Source organism: Pyrus communis, chromosome 7, assembly GCF_963583255.1.
Source record: "Pyrus communis chromosome 7, drPyrComm1.1, whole genome shotgun sequence".
Taxonomy (NCBI): domain Eukaryota; kingdom Viridiplantae; phylum Streptophyta; class Magnoliopsida; order Rosales; family Rosaceae; genus Pyrus; species Pyrus communis.
Genome location: NC_084809.1, coordinates 27,930,967 through 27,942,625, shown reverse-complemented (window position 1 = coordinate 27,942,625; position 11,659 = coordinate 27,930,967). Strand labels below are relative to the sequence as shown.

At 36.6% G+C, this 11,659-nt stretch overlaps 1 protein-coding gene across 1 annotated transcript; it reads right to left on the bottom strand.

Moving 5' to 3' along the window:
* Positions 1 to 297: 297 nt before the first annotated feature.
* LOC137739515 (2-methylpropanoate--CoA ligase CCL4-like) lies at positions 298 to 2,108 on the bottom strand. The gene has a single exon (XM_068479109.1). The coding sequence runs from the start codon at positions 2,026 to 2,028 to the stop codon at positions 370 to 372; it is 1,659 nt and encodes a 552-aa protein (XP_068335210.1). The 5' UTR covers positions 2,029 to 2,108; the 3' UTR covers positions 298 to 369.
* Between the last annotated feature and the right edge of the window lie 9,551 nt (positions 2,109 to 11,659).

Sequence of the window (11,659 nt, the reverse complement as noted above, 5' to 3'; positions counted from 1 at the left end):
AGCCGTTCAAATTATTCCCATTTTCTACATAAATTCCACTCGAATAATTTTGAAATATGCTTAAAAAGGCACTGTCCAATGAAACGTATACATTCATAATGAAATGCCACTTCCACTACGCATTACTATCCGTTCAAATTATTCCCATTTTCTACATAAATTCCACTCGAATAATTTTTGAAATATGCTTAAAAAGGCACTGTCCAATGAAACGTATACATTCATAATGAAATGCCACTTCCACTACGCAGTGTCGCGAGCAAACATTGATCATCACCACTGCCCAGAAAAATCACATACATGAACATCATAAATGGGCTGAAATTTGACAATGCAATCATTATTTAATTATTTGATTGATATTTAAAATTACATCCGACTCAGCCTCGACGAACCCAAACCCTTAGCCATCTGTCTGAGCACAAACTTCTGAATCTTCCCGGTCGAAGTCTTGGGAAGCTCGTCCTTAAACACCACCGTTTTTGGCACCATGTATTTCGGCAGCTTCTTCCTGCAATACTCCATGATCTCATTCTCGGTCGGCTTCGCCGTCACATCACTCTTCAAGCTCACAAACGCGCACGGCGTCTCCCCCCAAAACTCGTCAGGCCTCGCCACAACCGCCGCCTCGTCGACAGCCGGGTTAGTATACAGCACTGACTCCACCTCCACGCTGCTCAGGTTCTCGCCCCCGCTTATAATAACGTCCTTGGATCTGTCCTTGATTTCCAAATAGCCATCGGGATGAATTACCCCCACGTCACCAGTATAAAACCTCCCGTCTTTCATGCACTTGGCCGTTCCCGATGGGTCCTTCAGATACCCGAGCATCACGCACCCGCCTCTCAGAACGATCTCGCCGAGCGACATTCCGTCGTGTTTTACGCTGAGTCCCGAGTCCGGGTCAACCACGTCGACTCGGGTCATTCCGACCGTCCTCACTCCTTGCCTCGACTTCAGCCTCGCTCTCTCCGTCGCCGGCAACAAATTCCACTTCCCCTTCCACGCGCACGACACCACCACCCCTGCCGTTTCGGTCAGCCCGTACCCGTGACTCACCACGAAACCCATGGACTCGGTCCGGATGAGAACCTGTGCCGGCGGCGGCGCTCCGCCGGTTAGGATGTGTACCGGGTACTCGAGTTTCTCGGTTCCGGACCGGACGTTTGTGAGCATGTTCAGCACCACGGGCGCACCGCACATGTGGGTGACATGGTGTCGTTTGATCAAGGCGTAGATGATTTGGCCGTCGAACTTACGGACGCAGATGTTCGTCCCACCGACGGCTGCCATCCCGTATGGGAAGTTCCACCCGTTAGAGTGGAACATTGGTAGGGTCCACAGGTACACGGGTTGTTTGGGTACGCCCCAGTCGATCAGGGAATCGACGGTGATGATGAAAGCCCCTCTGTGGCAGTGAACTACTCCCTTGGGAGACGATGTGGTACCCGACGTGTAATTCAGCGTTATTGGGTCCCACTCGTTCGACGGCGGGACCCACTCGAACCCCTCGTCGCCTTTCTCCACGAGGTTCTCGTACGTGCAGAGGAAGTGGTCGAGTTGTGCTGCGCGTGACGGCTCGCCGGAATCGTTGGCAATGAGGACGAGTCTAGGGGAGGGGGTGTTTGGCGGGAAGAGAGAGATGGCTTCAAGGATTAGGGATTGCAATTCGTAGTCGACGAAGACTAGTTTTGATTCGCTGTGGCGCAGGAGTAGGGAGACGGTGCGGGTGTCGAGGCGGATGTTGATGGTGTTGAGGATGGCGCCGGACATGGGCACGGCGAAGTGTAGCTCGTACATGGCGGGGACGTTTGGGGAGAGGACAGACACCACGTGGCCTCTGTCGATGCCAAGGGATGATATGGAGGAAGCGACGCGGAGACAGCGACGGTGGGTCTGCGTCCACGTGTAGGTGGTGTCTTCGTAGACAACGGAGGGGCAGTCGCCGTAAACGGTGGCTGCTCTTTCCAGAAATCCCAAGGGGGTTAGAGGAGATGAGTTGACTGACGTGGGCTTCAGGTCTTCCATTATTTCTGTATGGAGTTGTTCACGGATGGTCTGAGCTAGCTGTGTTGTTCTGATGTGGGTTCTGTCAACGGAGAGTGCCTTCTTTAATATATAGAACGGAATAGATACTCTTCGGATGGAATCTGGAACATCAATTAATCATATTCGTTTATTATAAATATAAAAAATTATTTTAAATTTAAAATTAAATATAAATAATATTTAACAAAAACTTACTATATGATAAAATTTTCACAAAAAAATCCGAAGAGAATTCTTGTTCACATAGAACGACCTACTTTGGCCATAGAACGACCTACTTTGGCCATAGAACGACCTACTTTGGCCAAGGACAAAAATAATAACAAAAGAAGGACCACAAAGTACTGACAAATTTTGGTAAATTTTTTTTTAAAATTAATCATTTCGTCGTGCACGTTGTGTGTACATGGCGGAACTTGTTTTGTTCTTATAAAGAGTTGAAGTATTGCTAAAATATTCAGTGTCAATTGTTTTTTTACAACTGTTAGATTAAAAGGTCTTTCTTGAGTTTTAGTTCGTCTGCGGTGTCTTCATCCCTCTATTCTTTTTTTTTTTTTTTTTTTTTCCAAGATACTGGCCACTTGAAAAGTTTTCTTTGTTATGAGTTATAACCTAAATTACATATTAATAAAATTTTGTTCGTCATTAAAAATTCTATCAAATTACCACTTTAACTCTCTTATCAGAATTGAACAAAAATAAAAAAAACATAGACAATTTAGCAATTACGCCAAACTCAAATTTTACTGTTATTTATACTAACATCACAGCTATGTAAATATAACATATCCTATTTAAAATTTAAAAAGTAAATAAATAAAGGGTAAATTACATTTTCATACATCAGGTTTGGGGCTTATTTCAATTCCTTACAGCATCTTCAAAACATTTCACTTTTATACCTGAAGTACTATTTTATTTCAAAATAATACATCCGTTACATTTTCCATCCATGGATCCGTTAAGTGCTGACGTAGCTGCTAAATGTGTGCCACGTGGCAAATTTTTTTTTTTTAATTTTATTTTAAAATCTGACTTTTCTTAAAAAAAAAAAAAAAAAAAAATTAAAACCCATCCCATCTCCCCGCAACCACCCCCCACATCCCTAAACCTGCAACATCAACAACAAGAAGGAATAAGGAAACACAGATCCCATTTGAATCTTCAACCAGGAAAGAACAAATAAAAAAAAAAAACTTACAAAACCCAAAACCACCCCCCACCACCCCCCCCCCCCCCCCCCCCCACCATGTTTCCCATCTGTAACCCATAAAAGAAGGGGAACAAAAAAATAAAAAAAACCCATCCCATCCGCAACCCAGAAAAGAAGGGGAACCAGAAAAAAAGAAGGAAAAAAAAACAAAAAAAACCCATCTCCTTTTCCCTGCAATCCAGATCCCGTCTTCCTAATGAGTGTGAATTTAAGGAGTGGGGTGTGTAGAGGAGGTGCGAGGGTGGGTGCGGAACAAGATGGCTTTTTTTTTTTTTTTTTCCTAATTCTTCTTCTTCTGGGGTGGGGTGGGGTGGGGGTGGGGGAAGGAAGATAAAGTGGGGGTTGCGTTTGTTTTTGGTTTTTTTTTTTTATTATTATTTATTTTTATAAGAAGATTTAGGTTTTAAAAAAAAAAAAATTATTTTTTTACCACGTGGCATGTATGTAGCAGCCACGTTAGCACTTAACGGATTCATGGATGGAAAATGTAACGCATGTACTATTTTGAAATAAAATAGTACTTAAGGTATGAAAGTGAAATGTTTTAAAAATGTTGTAAGGAATTGAAATATACCTCAAACCTAAGGTATGAAAATGTAATTTACTCATAAATAAACCTCACCTTTCTCCCTCTCTTCCTCACTCTTCCGTTTTTGTATTTATTTATTTTTTTTTTTTGAGTTGTCATCCGTTCACTAATAATAAGTTGTAATAAAATAAAAAACAAATTTAGTTGAACATGTGAAGTGTGTGTGCCAATTGCTAGTAATTATGAGGTGAATAGACACTAATAACTTAAAAAGTAAAAGACTATATTTAGCATTCAATATTTAATTATTTTGTAGGGATAGAAAAATGGGATAGAAAATACTCTTCTGAGTAATGATATTCATACTATATTTTTATACTACATTTCTATGCCACCTTAGGTGGCATCTGATATGAATAGCCACATCATTTGAAAAATTTGTAAAACCCAAGAAAAGGAAGAAGAAAGACTCATCGTATATCACAATTATCATTTAATTAACTAGTTTTTCTTAATTATTAGTTTATTAAATAATGAACTAAATTTAAAAATCTGATTAATTCAAATTATGTAGTTGTCCACATCAAATACCACCTAAGATGATATGAAAATATGGTACAAAAATATGGATGAATAGCATTATTCAAATTTTTTTTTTAAGACAGAAGATGGCGCCTGGTAGGGCCAAATTAAGTAAAAGGTGGATAGAGAAAAGGGCAAGCATGATACACGAACACAATCCATCTTCTTCATTTTGACGGCAGCGCTGCAACTCAAAATTCCAGACTCCAGCAAATAAAACCTTACTGGGATAATAGTGGGGATACTTGTTTATTCGGTATCAGGCCATCCCCCTGACTCGTCTAGCGCCCCCCACCCATATACCCCAAAAAAAAAAATGTGAGGCGACCAGACGGACCTCCCCCCCAACCCCCCAAAAAAACACAAAAAAAGAAATGTGAAGTGACCAGCACCCACCCCCCCCCCCCCCCCTAATATACCCAAAAAAAAAAAAAAAAATGTGAGGTGACCAGACCTCCCCCAACCCCCCAAAAAAATGTTTTAGGACACATATTTGGGCTCTTAATCATGTTTTAGGAAAGAATTCTTGATATGATTAATGGTTATCCACCCCACCCTCAAATCACAAACATACACACCTTCCCCACCCCAAACTTAGTCCCCACACACCACATATCTTCTAGACTGATTAGTTATAAGATCCTTACAATAAGCAACAAGAATAGTTGAAATTGTTATTCTACAAGGAGCATCATAATGCAGCTACAAAACAGTAGATAAAATATCAACCAAATAAATCACGAACAAAAAGTCATCTTTGTCAAGATATCAACCAATTAGCAACCCTGATATACATAACGATCGATATATCTCAACCAAATAAATCACAAACAAAAAGTCATCTTCATCTGTCAATCATGTTTCTCTTTAACAAAATGTATATTAACAGCCTTAATATACATAACAATATCGTTGAAATCACCAAGAAAATGAAAACATAGAAAATTTTATGTCATGTGAAGCCTTCAAACATACATTTTTTTATCAACGTGTTTTCTACTTTTATTAGTTAAAGTTTTGTTCTACGATAGTAGATAAGAGTGACATGGAAAACTTGAAAAAAGAAATCATCTTAGTTCATAGCTCTTTTGATGGATTTAAAGGGTTTGTAGAGTTCGTATTTAGGAATATATTTTATTTTTGAATAGTGCTATATTTACCATTTATTTGTATTATCTATCTAATAGAGGTAGGACCTACTAACGTATATAAGTCTCATCTCTCTTAATGAGATGATACAAATGATGGTACAAAAATTAAAAATGAGTTATATTATATAGGAATTATAAGGTAATGCTAGAGAGACCAAAATTTTAAACAAAAATTGCAAACCAAATGATGTGTCACAAATAGGAAATAAGCATGTTAATCAACGCTTAAGTAATAATCCAATCATCAACAACAACATCATTTAGTTTGCAATTTTGGTTTCAAAAAATTTGATCTTTCTAGCATTATCAAAATCATGTGACTTTGGCAAGTCATTTTATCTCAAACCACAGGGAAAAAAAAAACACAAGCTCTAAAACCGAAAGATCTACAAAATTGTAGTTTAGACAATCTCTAAAGGAAATGTCAAATTATAAGAGTTAAATTACAATTGATGACTGATATAGTTGTCACATCCCCGCCCGGGGCGGATCACTTCCCAGGCCCGCTCCACCATCGTAGCACGATATTGTCCGCTTTGGGCTTATCATTCCCTCACGATTTTGTTTTTGGGAACTCACGAGCAACTTCCCAATGGGTCACCCATCATGGGATTGCTCTCGCACGCTACTCGCTTAACTTCGGAGTTCCCATGGAACCCGAAGTCAAATGAGCTCCCAAAAGGCCTCGTGCTAGGTAGGGATGAGAATATACATATAAGGATCACTCCCCTGGGCGATGTGGGATGTCACAATCCACCCCCCTTAGGGGCCCGACGTCCTCATCGGCACACCACGACCAGGGTTAGGCTTTGATACCAAATTGTCACATCCCGTCCCGGGGCAGATCACTTCCTGGGCCCGCTCCACCATCGTAGCACGATATTGTCCGCTTTGGGCTTACCATTCCCTCACGGTTTTGTTTTTGAGAACTCACGAGCAACTTCCCAGTGGATCACCCATCATGAGATTGCTCTCGCACGCTACTCGCTTAACTTCGGAGTTCCCATGGAACCCAAAGCCAAATGAGCTCCCAAAAGGCCTCGTGCTAGGTAGGGATGGGAATATACATATAAGGATCACTCCCCTGGGCGATGTGGGATGTCACATAGTAACTGAAGCCTTATGTCAAATTTGTATTTCTCCAACTGAAAATGTTATTTTATTATTTAACTAGAGCTTTAAATGGTTGTAGTTATTAAAAAAATGCTAAAACAAATTTTTTATTGGTTGATATGTTAGTAGAACAAGGGACTCACCATTAAAATGAATTAAAAATAAATTTGACATTGATGTCAAATTTGACTCTAAATCACAAAGCCTTCAAATCCAGTTAGCAAATAACAATTCGGTTGGAGAGACTTTTGATGTCAAATATGCACAATGACATTCCACCTAAGATTTTGATATCTCCTTTAGAGATGCTCTTACAAGTGACCAAACTCAAATTATAAGTTATTCAGTCAGTCAAACCTCCCTCAATTTCATTTGTTTCCTACAAACTGCATCGAAACGTACTTCCAAATTCAATTGATCAAGAAATTCACATGTTTTATAATAATAAATTATATCCTTAATCAGCATCCCTACATGAAAATAAGTCCAACAAATCCATATATTTCACTCATAAAAGTTAAAACATCCAAATCATTTAATGTAGAGATGCTCTTACAAGTGACTAAACTCATTTGCTTTAGAGATGCTCAACCCTCCCTCGATTTCATTTGTTTCCTCCAAACTGCATCAAAACGTACTTCCAAATTCAATCGATCAAGAAATTCACATGTTTTATAATGATAAATTATGTCCTTAATCAGCGTCCCTACATGAAAATAAGTCCAACAAATCCATATATTTCACTCATAAAAGTTAAAACATCCAAATCATTTAATGTTTTGGAGCATTTTTAATACAGAAATACAAATATAAAGAGAATTGGTATTAACACTTCAAAAATTTCATCTTGTAATCTAAATTTTCTATAATTAAAAAAAATACACTTACAAAAAATGTTAAATGAAAACTTGAAAGTTTTAATAATAGTTTTCAATATAAAAAATAAAAATTAAATTTCTTTATGTATCGAAAGTGGCACAGTAATAAAAAGCAAAGGGAAAACTTTAATAAATCAGATCAATTCCTTTATACGTACAAGTCATCATTCAGTTTCAGGAGGGGTCAATTTTCCGTTACTTCTTGTTATCTGTTATTGTAATTACTCAATAAAATATTAACCGAATCAGTTGCTACCATATCTTATAACAGGATTTGGATTCCATTTGGGTTTAAATTGTGAAAATCTTAAGAATCCTCAAATCCTAATCATTCATCGTAAATCATGCGGTTAGAAATTATTTTAATTTTTTTATTTAAAATTAAACACAAATAGTACCAAACGAAAACTGATCATACGATATATGATGAACAATTAAGATATAAGGATCCTTAGGATCCTCACAAAGAGGATCCGGAAAGGATCCTCATCCCTTATTACATATCTAAACTGTTACAACGTGACAATATGATTTTTACAGTAAAATATTTATCGTCAATATGGTTCCCACGTATTATTTTTCCTACAAATGTAATAGATAATATTAGGTTGACCAAAATTTTAGATCAAAATTACAAATCATGTGATGCATCATCAATAAAAAAAAATACGTTAATTAATATTTAAATAATAATTTAATTGTTCAAAAAAAAATTTAATTCAATCATCAACAACAATTACGTGATTCATAAAATTTAGTCTTTAGCATTACCAATAATAAATGATTTGACAGATGTGGCCTGTGGATCGCATTTGGTGAGATAAAGATGGACTAAATAAATAGAAGCATGCAATAGGAAAGAAACATGTTATCCACGCTTTAGAACTTGGACACAGTTGTTGACTGTCAAATTGTTTGAATTCGATCACTGATTGGTTGTTAACTAATTATAACAACATATTGTTTGTCTTTTATTCACATAAATTTTGAAGGTGGTGCATATAACTTTTTTCTTTTCTAAAAGGAGATTTTTTTTGGAGATTAGGAAGACCCATAAAGATATTTCAAAATCATAAATCGAATCTAGAATATGCCGTATGAAATATAGGTCTGAAATTCGCCTTTAACTATTAAGTGTAATAGTTTGGTGATGCATATTACTTAATTAAACTTTATTTTTCATAATACAATTGTATAACATATAAACTCACCATGATATTGTAGATCTTCTAGTCCATGATGGGACTATGTTATTTTTTGGTACGGGACATTTTTTTTGCTTTCTATCAGATTGAAATCTTCGGAAACAATTTTATGGAAGCTCAAATAAAAGAACTCCTTTGTACTCATTTAATAACCTCATCAATGAATATTATGCTGGTTCAAAAAATCAATGTTATTATTTTATAATACATTAAGAAGAGGATGATTATTTAAATACGAGACACCATAGGTAAAAAAGAAAGATCATATTCAACGAAGCAATCAACCAATTGCAAATCCCTCATCCTTGCATGACTTTTGATTTAGTACTCTATTTTGCGTGATCGTGTAGTTGGTGTCTGTGTTGCGAAAACTAGATAATCAAAATTAGCCTCATTAAGCTTTGAATTTTTGTGCTTACAAGTATATGAATGAGGTGATCTTATGGCATATAAGCACGGATATTGTCTCACAAAGATTGAATTGATTCTAAAAATATTAAGGTAAATTACACAAAACTACCTAAAATATGGGTCGAACTACAATCTCATACCTCATGTTTTAAACATTGCAATATCATACCTCAACTTATGATTTCGTTACAATGTTAGACCTTCGTTAAATTTTCTGTCAATTTTGTTGTTAAATGATGATGTGGCAGGAGTAAAACCCGCTCATTTGCCAACTGGAATAAAAATTAATTAATTATTGATTTATTTATTAATTTTTTATTTAACCATTAAAATTAATTTAAAAAAAACTTTCTCATCAAGACCGTCTGTTTTCTCTTGCCCTTTTTTCTCGATCGATTCTTGGCCCTCTGATTCCTCTTGAGAACCGACGACGATGATGAGGAAAGAAGACATAAACAGGGCCTCAAGGCTCTCTTCGCCGCACTCTGTCGCATGCAGACCAACGCCCTTGCCTGGGTTGACTCTACCTATAATACATTCTCAGGTCCAGAAGGTCAGCGGCGAGAACCCGACGAGGAACGATCGGTTCATCTTCAATGTCCCGTATGATTTCTCTCAAGCAAGATCTCCCAGGTCTCCGTCCAGATCTACGCCGTGGGCTGCTTCAGCGATCACCTCGTCGGCACCGTTCGATTTCTTATCAACGACTTTCTCGACGTCGCGTCCAAAAGTTCCGTCGTTTACCGATATCTAGATTCGGAGACCTTCTGGAAGATTCCGTTAGTTCTACTTAATTCCATTGAAATTACTCTAGATACTTGAAATTGTCATTTTCTTCTCAATTTTCATGTAATTCCCCTATCGGATGCCTAAAGATCAAAACAATATTATTTAGTACATTTAACCTCATCAAATATACAAAATTCAAATGAAATATATGATAAAAATATGTGAAATATGACCAGACCAGTTTGCATGCCTGTTGCTTTAAAAAAAAAAAAAAAGGAGTCTGCATGCTCCCTTTTTTTTTTTTTTAAATTTTTTTTTGTTGTAGTAGCTAGCTGTGTTTTTTTATATTTAAAAGTGCTTTCAATCTTTTAAAATTTCATACCAAACGAACTATTTACATACTTGTCAATTAAAGGCCTCCTAGTCCACGATAAGGCCACCGATAAAAATATTGGCAAACTGTCACAAAAATGAAATAAAATACTGGAACCTTGACAGCGAGGAAGATTCCATTATTGGACTTTTGACTTCTTCCAAGTCATATATTAAGTAGGTCTCAACTGATCTAGGTGTTATTTTGGAAGTTAATACTTTATTTACACTAGAAAGAAGGGAGAAAGGTTTCAACTTTGGTTGAAGAAAACCCCTTACCTACCGAGAAGAGGATGATGCTTGCATCTCCTTTTAGGGGATGAGCTTATTTTCCTATTTACTAGTAATGTATTTTTACCGTAAATTTTTTTATAATTAAAATTGTCAATCTTCTAATTTTTATATGAAGATCATTCTTATAATGTATCTTCACCGTAAAACTTTTATAAGAAAAACTGTTCAATCTTCTAATCTTGATGTATGAAATAATAAGAGATTGATGACTAAACGATCTCCGATTAGATTTTTTTTTTTTTTGTTTGCAGGAATGATCTTCAAATGAAGAATAAGAAATTGAACAGTTCCGATTATGAATATTAGTTTTTCTTTTATACTTTACTTGGATCGTTCAATTCAACTGCTGCTCACTCTTTGACAAAGATATGTTATTTACAAGTGGCATGGGAGTGAGCTCATCTCACCAAAAGAATGCAAGTATTATTTCGAAAAGAAAAAAAAATTGTGTAGGGCTCATCTTGTCATCAAACTTTGTTGAATGACATTTAAAACTCGCATTGTGATAAGTTTTCAATATAATTTATTATCATTTTTCTATATTTTAAATTATCTTAATTTTTCTAATAATTAATACACCTCAGGGATGGACACTTAGAACTGAAAACCGAAGTACGAACCAAATCAACCGCACCGAGCGGTTCGTTTTTTGCAATTTGGAAACAGTTCCAGTTTTAAACCGAACTGTAGTGTAGAGAAACCATTTGATTTTAGTTTCGAACATCGAAAACCGCACCAAAACGCAAACCATTAACATTAGGATTCCGAGCTGCATGTGATGGGAACTTCTACAGTCTACTTGTGTGAGAAATTATTAAGCGACGATTGACATACCTACTTGTGTGATGACAACTTTTACAGTCTATTCGTTATCCCAACAAATCCAATTTTTTTGGGGATGCAGGGTCCCTTTTTAAATTATTAAGAGGTCATTCAAGCTTTCATATACTTCCAAAGGTGTCGATTTAATTTCTTAGCTTTTAAGAACGTAAAAAATGGCAACTTTTTGGAGAAAATGAAAGCTGCCCAATAAATGGCAAAAAGAACTAAAGAAGGAAAGATCCAGGAAATGGGAAGTGAGAAATACCAAGACCACTTTCCTATGTAATATACTAATGTTGTTGAGAGAGGAA

Coding starts and splice junctions, on each gene's coding strand:
- LOC137739515 (XM_068479109.1), bottom strand. CDS start 2,028: ATGGAAGACCTGAAGCCCACGTCAGTCAACTCATCTCCTCTAACCCCC.